At 33.7% G+C, this 21910-nt stretch overlaps 1 protein-coding gene across 6 annotated transcripts in view; it reads left to right on the top strand.

Moving 5' to 3' along the window:
• Positions 1–21910, top strand: part of dnc (phosphodiesterase dunce) — a 1099286-nt gene that overhangs the window by 524624 nt on the left and 552752 nt on the right. For 5 of the 6 annotated variants that reach the window (XM_069818411.1, XM_069818415.1, XM_069818416.1 and 2 more), the window contains exon 3: positions 3713–3745. The exons of the other annotated variant lie outside the window; for it this stretch is intronic. In XM_069818411.1, the coding sequence (XP_069674512.1) occupies positions 3713–3745 (33 nt within the window). The remainder of the gene's footprint in view (positions 1–3712; positions 3746–21910) is intronic. 6 annotated transcript variants of the gene reach the window in all.

Consider the following 21910-nt stretch of genomic DNA (forward strand, 5'->3'; position numbering starts at 1 on the left):
GGGTTTTCCCTCAACCAAATACGAACAATTGCTGGGTAACTTTCGGTGTTGGACTCCGGACTCATTTCACCGGCATTATCACCTTCATATCATTCAGACGCAAAATAACCTAGATGTTGATACAGCGTCGTAAAATAACCCAATAAAATAAAATAAAAATACTGATTCATATAATATAAATCTTTCACCCTCACGAGTCTTTTTTTTTTTTTTTTTTTTGTACGTTTCGAGAATTTCAAAATATGTAGGGCCTAGTATTGATATGGGATTTGGGGATTGATCATGTCTCCCCTCCCTTCGATTTGATTTCTTTAAATTTTCCCTTTCGGACAAAAACTTACGATACTGGAAGAAACTCGTAGTGCATTACGAATTGTTTGTTGTGGAAGTTCCGACTGATCTAGGGCTGCACGCTTCATGTTTTCTTTCACTAGTTCTGCCTCTTTACTGTTTCGAGGATGAGAATGGGATGATAGTTCGTCACCATTAAGCACTCGAACAAGTAGCCCAGAACATGCCTTTGTTCGAAGTCGCTTGCAATCCCAGTAAGTTCTTCCTTCTCCTCCAATAATGTTTTATAATAAATGCATGTAATAACAATAATTATTTCATTCCTCCCCTTTCAGATAAAACTATTGTAGGTTCTCTCTGCATTTTTTCTTTGTAGGGGAAGGTTACCTATACAGTTTTCAGTTTTTATTTTTTAATATATTTACATGCAAGTCCCATAGATTATTTAACTTGATTATAATTTAATATGTAATGTTTGGCTACCAATATATTTTCAGTGTTATAAGTGCATTTTAAACCCTTTTTTCACAACCTGCAAGTGGTACCATTTAGGCAACCAGTTTCCCTAAAGGTACCTTGTGATATCCTAAACGATTTAGGAAGCGGTACGGTTTCGATTTAGACTACTTTCCCCTAAGTGAGCATAAAAACCAAAAATGTTTACTTCAATATGTAATGTAATTTCATACGAAAATAATGACCAACGGAATAATATCCTTTCGGGAAAATCTACATGATCAATGATTATTCCGAAAGTAGATTTCGGAAAAAAGGATTCGATGGAAAGTACAAATCGGAAAGAGAGACATTAGGAATAACGGTTTCGGAAAAACGAATTCGGGAAAAATGATCGGGAACAATATAATAATATATATCATACATATTGACTACATTTAGTTGCATTGACGACACTACCGACTCAATCTTACATTCATAAACACGATATTACATATATGTTCAACATTTCACACTTCTCGAAACCTCTTTAGAAAACAAATCTAACATCAAGCATTATGTAAAATTTCAGGAAATATGTGTATGAGTCTTGCACCATATGAAAAAAAATCACATTCTACAAGTCGTTAAATTATTTCGTGTTTTATCTTCAAGGAATGCATGGTTGAAAAGCGATAAATATATTTTGCGACGGACACGAAAATATTTGTGTAAATAAGTAACACAATTAGCTAGATATATTTATTCCTTGAAGATAAAAGCAGTACTTACCTGAATACAGTAATGAAGTAAGAACATTTTCCATGTTTATTTTATATTTGAGCCGCCTCCATACGTTATTTAGTCCCAGGTATACTTCAACCTCATCAATCATGATATTTTCTATCATATTTTCCAGTTGATTTCCTACTTTGTTGGTCAGAGGTCTCTGCAATTTTACTAAACCTTTTTTTGTACAGACATCTTCCCGCAAAATATAAGTAATTGTGGACGTTAAATGAATAACCTTTGAATTCTGTTTGAGAGTTTTCTTTATGCGCAGCATAACTATGATGCAAGACCTCAGGATTTACCTTCTTTCCCAAGATCGGCAGGATATTGATGATGCTCAAATGTGTTGAATTTGTTTTCTAAGATACTACCTACTGTAAAAAAGTGAACCCAACACCAAAGTGACAACATTATATGTAGCCTTGATGTTTTTATATCACTCATTGTTTCAATTTTAAGATTATCATTGTATTTTGTAAATCATTTGTTGCTTGAATCAGAGCCAATCAAGTAGTTGAGATTGACTCCCCCTGATTCTTGTATGATTCGATTTATATGAATTTAAATTGAAAGCAATGCACGAGGTTGTTAAAATGGGTTTTGCTCCTCAATATCTGTATTTGTTCTTTTCAGCTTTACCTGTAGTCTCTGCAATATTGATATGTGAATTATCTCTACATGTGAAATCTTTTGTTGTTTAAATATAAAAGCTTATGGCTGGGGAATGGTACTTTGAATGTCTTGTGTGGTTATATGTATGTCTATTTGTTCATATTGGCCTTCTGTTACTGAAGTGATTCGGTTTTTCTTGTTTGTATAACCAAGAAAATCCTTTGTGCATCATACTGCTTGTTATGAGTGAAAGCTGCATCTTAGTAGCCTATGTGTTTATGAGTACTTCATTTATCTATAACATAAATTACTTTTGTTACGTAATCCAAAAATATGAAAATGTTAACAGTTGTGCTGAATTTGTGAGATGATGTAGAAACATCTAGTATAATGTTTGAATTTAATGAGAACTATATGCGTAAAAGTAACATCATTTATATACTCTCTGCAATTTTATTAATTATTAACGTAGTATACGGTGTTTAATAAAATTCTGATAATCAGATTACGCTTTGGGTATTTCGCTATATCAGGATCTTGACACTGAACTGATCACAGTCACCGCGAAAGTCTAAAAACTCATAAAATGCTGATAAGTTTTAAAGTACTGATTTTCTCAATTATGAACTTTAATATTTGGTTAAATGTAGTACGATTCTTTATAGTGTAATCTTGTTTAATATCATAAGGTCTGAGTCTTAATTCTTAAGTTAAAAGAAGTTCCAACCGTTCTCTAAGGAAGTAGTTATTAATTTGGGTCGAAACTTTAATAATTCCTGTATAAGGTTATACAGTATCCCTATTTTATGAACAGATTTTCAAAGTAATATAAGACTATGAGTTCAGAATGTTTCATTCTTATATTTAATCAAACTTCTGAAGATTTTCAAAGTAATCGTAAGAATTATAAACTCAATACATGCAGTAAAATGGGACATAATTTCTATTTTTGTGATTAGTTGTACTAGAATAGGGGAGAATTGGGTAGTATCGGACATCGGGTAATATCGGACAGTGCGTTTCTTTCATCTACCACCAGATGGTAGTACCTGAATGACATGGTTACGTTTCTGTATGCGACATCACAGAAACGAAACCATGTCATTCAGGTACTGTCATCTGGTGGTAGATGAAAGAAACTCACTGTCCGATATTACCCGATGTCCGATACTACCCAACTCTCCCCTAATATTGAAAGCTAGTAATCGGTAATTTTGAAAAAAAAAATCTCGACATTGCAACAAATATCAGCAGTATAGATTCTCTTTAAAAATAAATTAACATAATTTTCACTTTGTAACATAATATTAAACGATCTTGCAAGGCATTTAAATTAATGGCTATATACCATTGATATGAAAACCTGTTAAACATTTAAATTTATATGCGTCTAAATTGAATTAAGTAACGTTTCATTGTTATGCATAATTTGTTCGTATATCAGAACATAAACATTGATTTGAGGCAACATTACATGCAGCTTATATGTTATGTGTTTGTTTCCATACTTGTTAAATGGCCAATGTGAACAATGCTTTTTAAAGATGATAACAAAGTTCATGTGACGTGTTGTTCTTTACAGATACAAGGAAACAGAAACAGTCTTGGAAAGATCGTATGTATCTCTTTGTCCAACTCCCTCTTAGCTTTTCATATGTGTGTGTCCGTTATTTTGTGTGGTGTAGTTATCCCCCACTGGCTTAACCCACTTTGTAGTAAAGTACACCAAGGTCTGTCTGGTAATCTAAAGGGAAGACATACTAACAGCTCTGTAACTTGTCTTTGATCTGTGGCCACTGAAAAGGGTCTATCTTAACGTCCCGAATTGAAAAGGAACTTGATCATGATTATTTTCTCTGTAAGAAGATCTTGCATCTTCAATCTCATTCTGAATCCCTGCAGAGACTTTGAATGCATGACTACCGCTTCCTGTATTGATTTCTGTTACAACCTTAGCGTGGGTTGCATCCTTACTAATTTACTAAAAAATATTTTTTGACGTTGATCATTATAGACCTGTATAATTTTACGAACAGGATGTCTGCGTAAAAAGCTGTAATATGCTCTTCATATATAAAAAAATTAATAATTTGATGTTTCAATTTAATAACATAAATTTTATGTAATTTTTTAAACAATAACAAGAACTTCGAGACAATTATAAGAAATAGAATACAATTTTTTATTAATTTCATAGTTTGTCTCTCCTGAAATAAATATGAATTCTGTATGAAAATTAAAGTGAAGTAGAAGTATCCGAAAATTAAGTTTGTGAGGAGTTAGAGAGACCGTAAATTGTGGATAATATAACAAATATTAATATTAATATCTTAAACAAATTAAATTCATGAAGATGACTAAGAAGATAGTATTGATAATCTTTTCCTTGATTTGGTTGAACTGGTTGTTTCTGAAGTAATTAACTGACCGTCTGGCACAGCAAAATTATTTATCAGGAGGACTACGCCTCACAGTTTTCAAATATGACACAAGGAAAAAGAAATAATTATAAATTAATGTTATCTGAAATAGTATCTTAACATAGCTCAGCTACTAAAGAAAAATCTACTATTCGGAAGAAAGTAAATGTTAAATATATGTACGAGTAATTCTTGCGTTAAAACTGGTTAAGACATATCATATACGAATTGAAAAACAATAGTTCATCAAAAGCTTGTTGATTGGTGTTTAAATGGAAGAAGGAAAAGGGACATTCAAGATCATTATGAAAGAGATAAAGCAAAACAGAAACGGATGTAAAAGAACGACAATAGGAAGTAAAGAATGTGTTGGTTATTAATAATCTGAAGATGTCAATAACATTAATATACTGCTATATACGTCCATAACACGAAGATAGATAATCTATTATTGGAGAACTGAAGAGTTTCATAAATAGTTATAGGTACAGTATGATATCGGTCCTTGTTATAAACTTCTCGCGTAATGAGGAGTTTGTCTCTAGTCTTAAAATATACGGGTAGGTACTTGTATTAATTTACTGGATACGAATCTTCTCTGGTAATGGCAGACTATTATCGGCCGGCTGTAGAAGTTGAGATCTTTGCAACCTATCACTGCGAATACCTTCCAACGTGGAAGCTGTTTAATTAAAAGTTTTAAGTTTTTTTTTATCCGCAATCAATTTTCAGAACCCTGTGTCCGATCAGACTCATCAACATATCCAATTTACTTGGGAGGTAAACTTCCGTAAAGAGAACCTCTCTGAGATGAAGTAGAAAACATTAGATGTCATTCTTAATCTCGGTCGAAAACAAACATTGTAGCTACATCCACTTTAATACATTCGTTTCTGTTCATTGCAGTTCTGTCTCTATTAGAGGACGGTCATGAGATAAAATTCATCCATTTTGAGCTGCTATTCAAAATAACTATTATGTTATTCGTTAAGTAAAAAAATATGTGATGGTAAAAATGCGTGTTTTCATATTTGAAACTATCGAAGTTATATACTTTTCGTGTAATATATTGAATCAAAGCACAAGGAGTTCTCTTCCAAATTCATTATGATCATTGGATGTCATAACATACGAGTATTTTATCATTTTTGTTGTATAGCTACTTAAATTTATTGTACTTAACTTCTTAATGGTGGAGCAGTTAACAAACTTGCCACAAGTACATAGGCCTAAGTTTGCCTTTTAAACATAGCCTAGGGCGTTAGATATTTAAAGATAATAAAAGTTCATAATCATCGTCGTTGCCTTCTTAACCCTTCATGACTCTAGATCAGGTAATCCGTTTCGATAACACGAAATGAAATTGTCAGTTAGAGGTTTTAAAGTTATTCCTAGTCTCCTATTTTCTTCGGGTCTGAAATAAAAAATTTGTAGAGAAGCTCTTATGTAAATCTTTCTTAGTATATGTTCCATCCTTTTGCTAGTCATTTCTGTCGCTTTCTAAAAAGATGTAATTAATAATTCTTGAAAAAATTAATTTCTCTTCTGTTCTAACAAAGTGCATCCAGCTGTAGTAAAAAAAATAATAATCTCTACTGTATTTAGTCTTCTAAATATTGTTTTCTAAATGACCAAATTTCGCCACCATAAAGTTACAACTGCTAAAATAATAAAGTTTGTGACAAATCGGAAGGCCCGTCGTAGGCTCGAGGATCGTAAAATAAATCTACTCATAAATGAGAGACTTCCATGCAAAGTTTACTGAACATTTCATCCACGCTAAAATTTGACTCTTCTGGACATCACCTTCGTCTGTCATCTACACTCGGGGCAATGAATTCCGCTTTGTAGATGTTTCCACCTCGTAAGTGAAATTATCCACACTGGCAGAGTCTAAAAGATTGTTCGTCGATTATATCTGAAAGTATTAATAACCAATAAAATATTTTGTTTTATTTAAGCATGATAAAATAAAAATCTCTGAATGGCTAATTCACAATTTCAATCAATATTGAATTTGGCTCACAGTTTAAAATAGAACATTGTGAAAGTGATTTGAGAAAAATGTATAACAGAACGAAATATGAGAGATTTCCGATAAAACTTTACAGAAAAAAAGCAGTCTCGTGAAAAACAAAAGATGTCAGAAGATGAACATAAAAATACAATAAGATACAAACAAATGGCATTATTTTGTGACGAATCAAACAAAAGATGTCAAAAGATGAAGAAGAAGATAAAAAATGCAATAAGATACAAATAAATGGCATTCTTTTGTGACGAAACAAACAAAAGATGTCAGAAGATGAACATAAAAATAAAATAAGATACAAATGGCATTCTTTTGTGACGAAACAAACAAAAGATGTCAGAAGATGAAGAAGAAGAAGATAAAAATACAATAAGATACAAACAAATGACATTTTTTGTGACGAAACAAACAAAAGATGTTAGATGATGAAGAACATAAAAATACAATAAGATGTAAATAAATGGCATTCTTTTGTGACGAAACAAACAAAAGATATTAGAAGATGAAGAATATAAAAATACAATAAGATACAAACAAATGTCATTCTTTTGTGACGAAACAAATAAAAGATATTAGAAGATGAAGAACATAAAAATACAATAAGATACAAACAAATGGCATTCTTCTGTGACGAAACAAATAAAAGATATTAGAAGATGAAGAACATAAAAATACAATAAGATACAAACAAATTGCATTCTTTTGTGACGAAAAAACAAAAGATATTAGAAGATGAAGAATATAAAAATACAATATGATAGAAACAAATGGCATTCTTTTGTGACGAAACAAATAAAAGATATTAGAAGATGAAGAACATAAAAATACAATAAGAGACAAACAAATGGCATTCTTTTGTGACGAAACAAATAAAAGATATTAGAAGACGAAGAACATAAAAATACAATAAGAGACAAACAAATGGCATTATTTTGTGACGAAACAAATAAAAGATATTAGAAGATGAAGAACATAAAAATACAATAAGATACAAACAAATGGCATTCTTTTGTGACGAAAAAAACAAAAGATATTAGAAGATGAAGAATATAAAAATACAATATGATACAAACAAATGGCATTCTTTTGTGACGAAACAAATAAAAGATATTAGAAGATGAAGAACATAAAAATAGAATAACATACAAACAAATGGCATTCTTTTGTGACGAAACAAATAAAAGATATTAGAAGATGAAGAACATAAAAATACAATAAGATACAAACAAATTGCATTCTTTTGTGACGAAAAAAAAAAAAAACAAAAAATGTTAGAAGGTGGAGAATATAAAAATACAATATGATACAAACAAATGGCATTCTTTTGTGACGAAACAATCTCCTGCTAACGCTGATAAAGAAGAAGAAGAAGAAGAAGAAGAAGAAGTTGATGATGATGATGATGATGATGATGGGCTACATGACACAAATGTTTGTTGATATCTAATGCTGAGGACTTGACAAACTCATTATGATTGTATTATTAATACTTACATACTATTGTTATTGTGTAGTGTAGTGGCTAACGCGTTGCTCTGCAAGCCTGAAGATCGCAGGTTCGGTTCCCTATAAGATCATGGATTTTCACTATGTCCCTGGGGTTCACTCAGCCTCTAGCAGAAATGACACCAGCGGTATTTTCTTGGAGATAAAAGCGGCAAGCACATAAAACCGACATCCCTACTGCTATTAATATCTACTGTCTGCAAAGGTGGGGGATAACCACATGCTACCCTGTGTGCTTCCACAGACTGTAATGGGAATAAGTACAAACTGAAGCATAACTGTTAAATACAATAGAAGTAAATTAGAAAGGTCCATTTTAAGCCTCCCAAAATCTATTCGAAAATATTGGGTTGATCTAAAGCTGTGATTAGATTTTAGTATTTTATACTTACCTTTTAGACAAATATTAAAAGATGAAACTCTGTCGAACTTTCTTGCATGTTCGCAATAATTTACCAGGAAAATTTTCCGAATTTTACAAAGCCTGAAAAAAAAAAAGCTCTGATGAAATCAATATTCTTGTTTAACTTAGGTTTATGGATTTGAAAGACATTTTGTGATATTTACCCACGTAAAGTCTATAGGTTGTACTGTATGTATTACTGCAATGCACGGACAATAGAAAATTACCATAGAGCAAAAAAAAATCTCAGTGGTCAGCTAAAAGCGCTTAATATTGAACAAAAACCTCAGGAAAGGTCTAAATAACAGTCATATTTGATTATACATTTTTTTTGTCCTATAGAATCACTTCCACCACAGTTCAGAATTCCAGTAAATTAATTTTGTTGTTACGTATCGACTGTGGACAACTGCCAGAGAACTGTTGACTGATATTACGGGAAACGGTTTAAATTGAACGATATGTTACTGGAATATTACAGTTGGCTAGATGCAAGAAGCGAGAAGGTCAAAGTTATGCGAGAGTACGTGAGGTGGGTCATGCATACACGATCAGAGGACAAGGAACGGCTTATTAACATCATTATTTCCAGGTGGCCTTGGTTTCCCTCATAATGGCTTTTTCCGTTCTCCTTAGTTATTCTGAACTTAACCATTTGGTTTGCATTTGTTTTCTTAGTGTCTGAAAATGCTTGTTAGTGTATGCCGCCCCCAACTTAGTGAGTTAGTGTTGACTTTACAACCGCTGCATTTCTCGCTGTTGTGTGTGTGTTTTCTGTTCACTTGCAGCTGTAGCTGTTTATGTGTTAGTTTGTAACGTAGGATGCTAATTACTTCTTCATATTTTGATTATTTTGCTAAGATGTCGCACATTCATAGCTGCGATTTCTCTATCTTAAATGGCTGAAGTTATTTCAATGAACATATTGTAAATACAGAAAACTTATTACAGAATGTTGTGATTTATAATGTAATGCTATTGTGTAAGTATACTTTATGGCAATAAAATTGTATATTTTTATTGCTTCTTATATTTTATACAATTCTTAAAAATGGGTATTTTTAAATATCAGGGACGTCGCTATTTATGTTCATAAATGTATAGAATTATTAAACTATGTAAACTACGCACCTTCGAACAATCTTTGAAATATATATACTCGTATGTATTTTAGTTTACAGCTAACATAAGCATTTTCATTAGAAAATTTGCAATAATAATTATTTCGCTTAAGTTATAAATAAATAAAAGGCAATAAGGAAAAGACGTGAACTGAAAGCGTAGAGAAATTAATTGTAATCTAGGGATTAAAATTCAATTATAGCTTCATAAAACAAAACAGAAAAATTGTAGCAAAAGCAGCGAAATTTAATTTACAATTACGATTTTAACTTATAATTCTGTAAAATACTTTAAATTCTTATTTTGAAACAGCATTTTACCGCTACAAATGTACAATAATGTAGCATGTTAGGCACGATTTTTACTACTGTACAAGCATAAGTCATTTGGACTCACCCACTCCCTATGGAAGGAAATTAAACAAGGTCTGACAATCAGTACAAGCGAGAATGTTTTTCCTGTATCCATTAATTCTCTCTGACAAATGCAAAAGGACATTTTCAAAAGTTCTTATGTTAGTTTTCTTACACTGCATAATCTTGGAAATTTACAATACAAAGAATATGAGTTGATATATTTTTATTCAAAAAATCCAAACGATATAAAAAATCCGTGTAAAATGTTTTCAAATAAAGCTATGTGTGCAGTTTTAAATTTTATTGTAATAACAATTAGTAATAAGTAAGAAAGACTACATATTTTGTTTATCTTTTATTTAACGACGCTCACAACTACCGAGGTTATATCAGCGTCTCCGGTATGCCGGAATTTTGTCCCGCAGGAGTACTTTCACATGCCAGTATTTCTACTGACATGAGTTTATCGCACTTAAGAAAACTTAAATGCCATCGACCTGGACCGAGATCGAACCCGCAACATCGGGCACAGAAAGCCAGCACTCTACCTACTGCGCCACCCAGGCCGAACGAAAGAATATATGAACGAAGCTAGTAGCTCAACCGAAGCAGTATAATTGTAGCTTATCCATAAGAAATAAAATGGACGACTGTTTTTCTTTATTTAATATTCACATACTTTCCAATTAAATAGATTCTCCCCCTTTTATAACACATCGTGTCTACAGGCATGGTTGCAGGTTTGATAGTTCTGGTATTTACTCTAAATTGTTATAGTAGAGATTAAAACTTAATTATTTTTCACATCTAAATTCTCATACGTACCGATATTAAGAATTTATGTCTATTGCGCTCATTTAAAAATGTAAGCTATATAGACAGCGCATTTCCACTCCTACTACCCAGAGTAGACTCACAGTCTAGTACAGTATATATACAGTCACGAAGCTTGAGTTGTAAGGGTACTAGGAACAATAGACTGTGCCGGTACTATTTCGCACTGTCTGTAATGAGGCGATATTAGCGATCCTAATGGTTAGCAGCTGTTTATGGATGCATATTTACTACGTATTGAGCTTCGTGACTGTATATACTAGACCGTAATAGACCTGCTTGAACTACGCTTTGCTTACGTCTTGTTAATATCTTCTTCTTTGTTGAATTCTGGTCAATCCATAACGTGAATATGCTGTATTATGACTTTCTTTTTTTGTTCAAAATTTTGGCGACGTCCCTGATTTATGATTAATTGTTCGTTGTTCCCGAAGACACGTTTTTACCTGTACCATGATCACTACTTTCGTTTTCGCGATACATAATATTTTCATGGCTTCTGGTAGGGTTTAGTTATAACTCATTTTCGTTACAAAATCATTACACACAGTTCAAATTACGCTGACTTCATTAAAGTCTTACATTTTTCGATTTTAAGTATCTCCAGTTATCATAAACTACGAAAATTAAACATTATTACGTGGTAGAGTATGACATTTCGGCGTTAGTGCATATTTGACATCGACATCCGACATCAGAAATAAATGATTAGAAGTAATCGTACCTTTAAATCCGTTTCCTAAGTCTAATATACACTTTACAGGACAGTTTACTTAGTAAAGAAATAATTAAATATTAAAGACTACTTTACCGTGGTTAGAAATGCTGAAGTTCTGTTTAAATTAGAACAGCAACTCTTGCAGCTGAGAAAGAAGGCATGGTTGAGCTGAATTCGCACTCCGCCTGGCTTGCATTGTGTTGATCGGTGTCAGGTAGCGCATTGTGGGTACGGAGAAGTGTGTTCTTGTCTCCTTCCCGTGGATAAGAGTAGCAGCTACAATCCGAATGACAGTGCGTGCAAAGAACACAAAAGCCTCTCTAGAGCCGTAGGAAGAGGAAAGAGGTTGAAATAAACTGACGAAGAAGGGAGGAGGGACTATCGAAACTGTGTGGAACTATGAAGCAGTGGAAGTGTTGGTTTCGACTCACTATGAACAAAGAAAAAAAACAGGAATAGCAGAGATTCATTCTGTTTGTAATCAACTTCAGTTTATTAGCTGGAAGTAATCTTGAACAGACTACATTTTGAATGTTACAGTAACTGTAAAGTACAGTGCACTCCGCTAATTGTTATTACTTTTGAATGCTGCTGATATTAACCGATTGGTAATAACCGAAAAAGTCGTAGGTCTACACTGTAACACAATATAAAACTGCAAGACATTACTATACTAACAATACTTACGAAACATCGTCTTTTCCACCACGATTCCTCTTACAGTTTTGGGTTTTCGTTTTCCTATCCACTCTCAAATACTACAGTATCTCGGTGATTTAATAGCTTGCATAAAAGGTGCTATGATATTTGTAACTGTACTGTTGTAGTCGTTTATTCATTTTCTGTAATTTGCCATAGCTTTCAATAATTCAAAGTTTATCTTCAATGTTTAAAGTCTTTACGTTTATTTTACACGCTTGCCATGGTTTCACTGCAACAACAACAACAACAACAATAATAATAATAATAATAATATAATAATAATAATAATAATAATAATAGTTTATTTCTCTGCCAGAGTTAAGGCCACCTGGCCTTCTCTTCCACTCAACCAAGATCAAAGCACATACAGAAAAAATACATACTGGTATGCAAGTATGAACTTATAATAATAATAATAATAATAATAATAATAATAATAATAATAATAATAAGTAAATAAAATAAAACAAAGAAGAGAGGTTGAATACATATGAATATAATCACAAACAGGAAAATACATGATTAACTTAAAAGAAAAGAATTAATACATATGAATATAATCACACAACTAAAGGAATACTACAATTAATGTAATCAGCATGGAATACATTGAGACAATGACATTTACCTAGATATTAGTATTGATGGAAAAAACAAAGTAATAACTATTTAAAACAACAATAATAATAATAATAATAATAATAATAATAATAATAATAATGAATAAAAATTATATCTAAAAAAACTAATTCTGTGCATTTAAAATATTTCTAAACAACCTAATTTTAAACGACTGAGGACTAAGGCTACCCCTGATTTTCAGCGGCAGCGAATTCCAGGAGGGGGCCATGGCTATTGAGAAAGAACTTGAGTACAGAGATGTCTGATGACGTGGTATATATAACAACAGATTGTGCTGTGAACGTGTATTACGATTATAATGTGAAGCTAGGAGAGTAAACAGATAGTTGGGTATGGAGTCGTGTATAATTCGATATAGCAGGCAAAGAGAATGTACCAAACGTCGATCTTGCAAGCGGAGCCAGGAGAGTCGTAGAAAATATTCCGATATATGATCAAGTCGGCGGATATTGAAAATAAATCGGACGCAGACATTATGTACACGTTGAAGGTTTTGAGAAAGTTCAGCACGTAGGTCACTATATAAAACTTCACAGTAGTCAAAGTGAGGCATTACAAAGGTCTGTACTAGAATTTGTTTGAGTTTAGTAGAAAGAAAATTTTTCAAGCGTTTCAAAGAGTGCACGATAGAGAAAACTTTTCTACAGCTATATCTGATTTGCGTACTCCAGTTCATATTAGAGTCGAAATAGATGCCGAGGTTTTTTACAGTAGCACTGAAAGAAATTATTGTGTTTTTGAGCACAGAGACTACAAGGTTAGGTGTGCATAGAGTGTTTGTTGTTGAACTAGAAAGTGAGCGTAGCTAGCAATGCAGGTGCATGGGTACCTGTTAGAAATCTCTGCCGTGGTATAGGCAGGATGAGGGTATAGCTCTATGTTATTAACCGACCAATGAATCACAGTGCAATGTAAACAAACCAACTGATATATCCACTGCAAGAGGGAGCTATGCCACAAAATTCTAATCATTAAAATTTAAAGTTTTTTAGGCACTTCCTACCATTTGTTGCTTACTTTCCTAAACTACAGCATATAAATGTGACAGTGCACGAGCCAATGTCGGAGAACTCTGACTAATTCTAGAATACGACGCTTTTCGTAACAGTCTTATTTTTCTCATGTTATGGTTAATGTGACATAGCTCCGTCTTGCAGCACCTCTCAATTGCCGGAGCACAACGCTGAACCCTTCGGACGAGAAACGTATCCCCATTCAATTACTGCGATACACATTTCAGTTATAGCCTGCCCATACCTCAGGTTTCACGTCATTCATGACGTAACGACAGTCTAAGCACATCTAACTTAATATCCTCATGTTGTGGTATAAATTCCTACTTTTAAACTAGGCTTGTAATGTTGGGAACCGATAGGATGCGTGGTTTCTAGTTGACTATCCGTTCATCAGTCAGTACTATAGCATGCATAAACAGTGTACCTGCTGAATACTCCGTTAGCCAGTTATTATTGTAGCATGCGTAAACAGTGTATCTGTGAATAATAATGCCGAAGTTTAAAGATTCTCAGGCGCATATTTTTGCAGTGGAATTTGGTGAGTATTTTGAAGTGAATGACGGGAACATTACATGTAAATTATGTAATACAAACATACGAGGTGACAAGCGGTATTATCCTACAAAGACATTGTAGCACAAGAAAAGAGAGGAGGAAACTCAAACCCACGAATAATTCTATGATAGGCCTAATCCTTCTGCACGTAACGAAAGATACGTAAACACATATTTTTGTAATGCTGTGTAGCGTATAGGCTATTTACTTTAAGAGCTGTCCAGATTTGTTTATGTGCACCTTGTTATTCGCGTAATCGATCGCAGAGCCAAGTCAATGTACTCGTACTAGCTTACGTTCCCGGCCTATATACCATGCTACAGTCAACTTGTGTAATCGGTCCCCAACATTACAAGTCTAGTTATGATTATCACAAATCAAGAGCAGTGGCTAATCTCTTGTTATTTTTTATTTTACTGTTAGCACATGATTTTAAAAAGAGAAAGCCACCATAGCTTCCATTGTTTTTAGGGTGATGTAGGAAAGGGGCGAATTCCGCTACAATCACATTTATCTTCACCTCTTTCCTGAAAGTTCGTGCAAATCAATGCGTGCTTTGTTGCTTCAGAGGGAAAATCACTCTCTTCAACTGGTGTCTCTACTCTATTTGACGAAGTGTAACATTGACCAGAGACAAGTATTATATTATTTACAATATGTACAGTACCTAGGGACGTAATGCACAAATCGGCAAAAAGGTTCTAACATAAACCGAACCATTGCATTTATTACAATAAACAAATTATTAGCAGCGTTTTAGTACTTCTCCGTACGGGTTTTCATAAAAGTGATCGTTATCTTCGTTATTCATCTCCTCTTTCAACAGTCTAATTATAAACTTTATTATCATCACCACCATCATCATCATCACTGTTATCGTCATCATCATCATCATCATCATCATCATTACCATCATCGTTGTCCCTATCTTCGTTTCCTATATTGTTATCAGTAAAATTATTTTCATCGTTTAAGTCTTTCCAACTCATTATTTCACCCTCTAACTCGGTCTTCCTCAGTTCCTCCTTCCTGCTGTCTGGTACTCAATGCCGCTTTTGGTTGACATATTATTAAGTAGCTTTCCTTTCCTGGTGTTCACTCTATCTGTTTATATATTTTACAATTTGTACATTTTCGAATTGATTGTCTATAAGTTCTAGGTATTTTTGTTCATGAATTAAATATCAGTTCCTTTCATAGGCTTATGAAATTTCAAAGTTTCATCCAGCCCATTTTTTATTATTTATAAAAGCTGCACTCTAATGAGAGACATAAATGGTATTATTCGACAGAGGCCAGTGGAGTCCTGTAGCCCGGAGCGTCACTTGTACTTTTCCTGCGTTCGTATAGCGTCCTCGCGATAGTTCACATTACGTCCGCGTCTCCACTCGCCTCGGTCGAGTAATAACTTATATAGATTCCAGTAAATTAGTGGAACAGTTCATAACCCACTTCAAAATCAAGTTAGAAAAAACAGTAAAATGTAAAAATTCATGACTATACACTATTATACTATAGCTACGAAGCCTAGATGCCATTACAAGCTGATCTTCTGTAATTTAGAGACAAAAGGAAAACTGAATAAAATAAACATATTTATTTAGTACTCGTATGTATTGCTACTTAATGTACAAAATAAATACATAGGCCTATTATTGACGTAGCGCACACCCGTTTGAACAAGATGGTGTTCGGAGGAAATTCCTATTAGTAACTATTTTGTACTGAAGAATATAACGAAGATTCAATAAAATTACAATACCATTGTTACAAAGCAGGGATAATTATGAAGATAAAAGTAGAAATCAGGCCAAGAACAGAATATAAGTTGAAATGAATAAATAATATACTGAAATTAAGAAAACGAAAGAAGGAAAAGGGAACATAAATACTAAATAATTTATTTAATATTTTCTTAAATTTATTAAACCCAAAATATCCTAGGTCAGAATTTATTATCAAAATAGAATTGTATAACCTTGGCCCGTAACTTTGGCTATGATTTATTCCAGTGATTATGTAACATTAGGTTCAGCTAAAGGACATGCAAAATTTCTTCTGGTAGGATAAACATGTTGTTCTTTATATTCACATGATTTTCTATGATAATATTTTAATATATATTTATATACTCGTATTTGTTCAATTTGGAAAACATTAAAATCGGAATAAATCAAATTTGTTGGATGATTAATTGACTTGTTTAAGCAAATTTTAATTATCCGCTTTTGAAGCAATATACATATACAAGAAATGAGTTAGATATACATGAAATATATGAGGAAATAGTAGATTATCGCTTGAAACAGAACTTTTGCAGAAAATAGGAAATAGTTCATTACTTAAAACAGCATCATATTAAATAAGCTAGATCGAGACAGACTCAGGAAAGACATGAAGTCTTGTGAAATCTGGTCACAAGATAGCTACACTGCAAGTGTAGTAAAAGACGAATATAAAAGTTACGAAATCAGTTTCAAAGTTTTCTTTCTCAGTCTTCAGCCTCCCTTAACTACATGCAGAAGTTTAACTTCTGATGTTTGTATGCAAATCATTTACCTACTTTTCATTATTCAACATTCAACAATTACGTATAATTTCTTTACGTATGGAAAATACCGTAAGGAATTCCACATAATGAACCATACGAAGTAAAGCACGGACTTGCAAGTCATTTCATTTCTGTATCCACTATGATCATTAGTTCAATCCCTCCAGCTACATTGCTGTTGATTTTCCTATTCTATCTTAATTGGCGTTCAGGTTTTACGCTATTGCTACTTTATTGTTTGTTGTTCTGCTCTAGCTTATGGTACTAGTTTTCATATTACTACTACTAGTCTATAATCTTCCACTGCCACTGCTGCTGTTCTATCTTTGGACGAAATGTTAGGTTAAATTTAAATCAAGGAAACAGAATTCGATGTCGATATCTGATTCATATCTTTTCTCAAAAGAATTAAAGGACAAGGACAGCATATTCTCTGTAACTCAAGAAATATAATTTGTGAAAATGGATTCGATGTCCGACAGAAAAGTGGATATTTTCCTCCTCCATTGGACATGGGTGTGTGATGTATTTGCACTGTTTTCTCTAAGGATGCACCTGCATCATGTTGACCTCATGGCCAGGGATAGCCAGATGGAAAACTAAACGAGTTAAACGAATCACGTTTTAAAGTTGATATTTATTATTATTATTATTATTATTATTATTATTATTATTATTATTGTTTAGGAAGCATTACTAATCTCATTTACTAATTTACTTATTGCTCAAAGATGTGGATACTTACAAAAACAATGAAAAAGAACAAAGTAGCAGAGATGAGCTTACTAAGGCCTCTGGCAGTACAGTGCTATTATTGGACCACAAAGAAAGATTAAATTCACAAAAATTGAAAATTGGACAAATTTCGGCACAGAAGACACATATAGAGCAAATTATCTAGATTATTTCATAAGAATGGTTCCAGATAGGATCCCAAAAAAGCTCTTAAATATTATAAACTGACATGGAAACGAATAATAAAATGGCTCAGAAAACTCTTCCCTTATTTTTAAGGAGGCAGGTGGTGGTCTATTCCATGATGAAATTTATTACATATTATTATTATTATTATTATTATTATTATTATTATTATTATTATTATTCACCTTATCATCTACTCTGCTCAATATCTACTTGGAAGATTTTCGAATAACTGTTTTCAGAACATGGAAGGGGTAAAAGTAGGAGGAAGAAGAATAAAGTGCATAAGATTTGCTGATGATATGGTGGTGTTAGTAGAAGAGGAGACGATCCTAAGGGATATGCTATTGGAGCTAAATGACAGCTGTGAGCAGTATGGTACGAAAATAAATGCAAACAAGACGAAGACCATGGTCATAGGAAGAAAAATAAAGAAGGTGAACTTGCGAATTCTAAATCAGGAAGTAGAGCAAGTGAACAGGTTCAAATATTTGGGGTGTACTATGAGCAGTAACTTGAGCTGCAGCCAGGAAATCAAAAGGAGGATAGCAATGGCAAAGGAAGCTCTTAATAGAAAAAAGGAGCATCTTCTGCGGACCTCTGAAAAAGAATTAAGGAAGAGACTAGTGAAGTGCTTGGTGTGGAGTGTAGCATTTTATGGGGCAGAAACATGGACATTACGATGAAATGAAGAGAAACGAATAGAACCATTTGAAATGTGGATATGGAGAAGAATGAAGCGTGTGAAGTGGACAGACAGAATAAGAAATGAAGTTATTTTGGAAAGAGTGACTGAAGAAAGAAAGATGCTGATCAGAAAGAGAAAAAGGAATTGGCTGGGTCACTGGCTGAGAAGAAACTACCTCCTGAAGGATGCACTGGAAGGAATGGTGAACGGGAGAAGAGTTCAGGGCAGAAGAAGATATCAGATGATAGACTACATTAGGATATGTGGATCATATGCGGAGACTAAGAGGAAGCCAGAAAATAGAAAAGATTTGGAGAATGCTTGGTTTGCAGTGAAAGATCTCCCCATGGGCCTATGTATGTATGTATGTATGTATGTATGTATGTATGTAATTATTATTATTATTATTATTATTATTATTATTATTATTATTATTATTATTATTATTATTATTATTATTATTAAACCATTATTATTTACAGTACGTTTTCTGTACGCCTACTCTAATTAGATATAAATACATCACCTGGATAATACTCACATGATCTGTTGGCTTTCGGGAATATTAAAAAGTGTCGTTGTAACAATGAAGACTCTGATGACGACATAATTATTTATTGTTATCCAGTTCGGAAAAAATGTGCGGATCATCTGTTTATAACATTATCTACACAATTCATTTAAGCAAGTAGATTGATTGCCTCTGTTTTGAATACAACGTTCTTTTAGAGTGCCCAAGCTGGAAGTTGCATTAGTATCTGTCAGTTTAATTAAGATGAAATTACGACACGTGTTTGTGAAAAAAGAGGAGACGCGACGATTATACGTCACAAGAGCGAAAAATGATGATAAAGAAGGGGAATTATGACCCATATTGCACATATCGTTTTACTCCTATCCGTGACGGCATGGAAAATGAACTTAATTACATACATTTGTTAATACTTGTGCGAGGCAATCTTGTTTTTGACATTTCACTATTAGGTTAGCCTATGTGATGTACAGAATCAGTTTTTCTGGGCTCATTTTCCACACTATATGCCTTTCTGGATGATATAGTGGTTACATTGTTTTTTTACTGCATCCCGATTCATCAGTTAAAACTCAGCTCAGTGCGATGAATATTAAGGGCGATAATTTTATTTTATCTAATGTCCGGTACGTGACTTTCCTCTCCATCTGTGGGCGACATGCCGAAGCTGTAGTTATTTTAGTCGTTAGTAGGCGTAGCCCATAGTGTACCATGGGAAACTAACTGCATAACACTGTTTGGTGATTAATGGAGCAGTGGTTCCGGAATGGGAAATGGGACTACTCCGCGAAAATCTACCACAAATCACCATTTTTGCCCACTAATTTCAGTTCCAGGATTTCGAACCCGAATTAACAGTGTGGAAAGCCGAGCATCTAGCCAGTCTAGCCGTTAGGTTCAAGGTACACCCAGGCCATAAACATTCTTATTATTACTTTCTTCTAATGGGAATAAAGTTGGGAGTGCCGTAGCGTAGTTTTCTGACATTTTAAAGAACTCTTGGATTTATATGAAAGGCTGATAAGTTATGTATAATCAGCAGGCTTAGGATCCGGGACACTTTAGCAACCATGTACGCACAACTTGACTATAGAGTTCCTTGAACATAGTAGACAGACATACTGTGAATATAAACAACGACGTCAGTGTGCTGCGTTATATTCCACTGTTAATAGTATTACTCGACCGAGGCGCGTGGAGCCGCGGGCGTAATATGAACTATTGCGATGAAGCTATACGAACGCAGGAGCAGTACAAGTGGCGCTCCGGACTGCAGGACTCCACTGGCCTCGGCCAAGTTATACAATCTAGTGACGGTGGAAAATGAAGTAGGATACATACCTCACAAGCTTTCATGTCTCTAGGCGACGTTGAAGGCGTTAGCGTTACGGTGAACAACCAAGTACATACTTGCAACTAGTAAGAAAAACTGTTCACTATGAATTGAAAATGCACTGTGATGGCCTGAGTTCGTTTCGTAGGGAGAGACGGAAGAATACTGTACCTCTGATCACGAACCGGATTGTACAAACGCACAGGTAAACAAAACTCATCGTGTCACCTCACTCCATGTGTACTCCGTTGCACTATAACTTCACTTCATTCTTAAGCCGTCTCGGATCTTAAGCCTGATAATCAGTATGTTTCTCTCGTTCTTTACAAAATTAAACTATACTAATAGTCATAGTCACTCTGCTAAACATATATAACTATCATCCTCACTATCACAGATGTTGAAGTTAACAACTAAGTAATAAACCTTCCTATTATACGTACAAAGTATAAAGAAAGTATTACGTGCTAAGAAATAGTGTTTGAATTTTATTAAAATGTACATTTTAAACATCCTTGATAACTAAAAACTCGTTTCTGACAAGTTTTTGCCTCTTACGCCCACATAATTGTCAGTGTAAATGTCAATGTCAGTGCAAATGAGGAAATGAAAAGAAAAACATTTAACCCTTTGCAGCATAGTGGTTGTTCAGAAGAACCACCGTTTTCTTTCTTTCTAAATTTTATGGCACAGATATTCCACCAAGGAACCACCTCTTGAGTATACATAGAGGTGCCATCTGTGTTTTGAAATTGTGTGCAGATTTAAAATGTTGAAAAAATTGATCGAAGCTTTGTTCTGATCCATGAAATGAAAAACATAAAAAATTAATTTGTGCTGCAAAGGGTTAAAAGATACGCGAAAACGTGTCTTTGTAAGGGAATTTGAAGCTGAGAAAAATTGAATATGCGAGCTCCAAGCCTGTTGGATACTTGTCTCACTCCAAGTTTCGCCGTTCCACTGAAGGAACTTCAGATAATTTGGTGGGGTATGCCGAAAATGGACGTAACCTAATATCTACCACTTCAGGAGGAGAAAAGCATGACAGAACGACAACAGTGCAACAACGCCGAAAGACGTTAAAAGGCGACCACCTTCTAAATTACTGTAATTTTTCATTTTCAATATAAATAAATTAGTTCTTCCTGAAATATTGTACATAAAATATAATCATTTTTGTCTCAAAACTTAGGTTACAAATTTAATGTAAAAATTACACAAAACCATTTTATTCTTCGCCTGGTAGCCCGAATTTGAATCCCTGCGAGTTCAATTAGAATTTGTGGTAGACAAAAGCGGTGCTTAGTGATATATATTCACAGGACACTTCCGTTTCCACTACAGACATTCTACCATTTTTCCATCAATCGTCGTCATGTGAAGCTATGTAGATCGCCTACCATGATGCACTGAAGGCAACGCTATGGAGGAAAAAATATCTATAGTTTC

Source organism: Periplaneta americana, chromosome 2, assembly GCF_040183065.1.
Source record: "Periplaneta americana isolate PAMFEO1 chromosome 2, P.americana_PAMFEO1_priV1, whole genome shotgun sequence".
Taxonomy (NCBI): Eukaryota; Metazoa; Arthropoda; class Insecta; order Blattodea; family Blattidae; genus Periplaneta; species Periplaneta americana.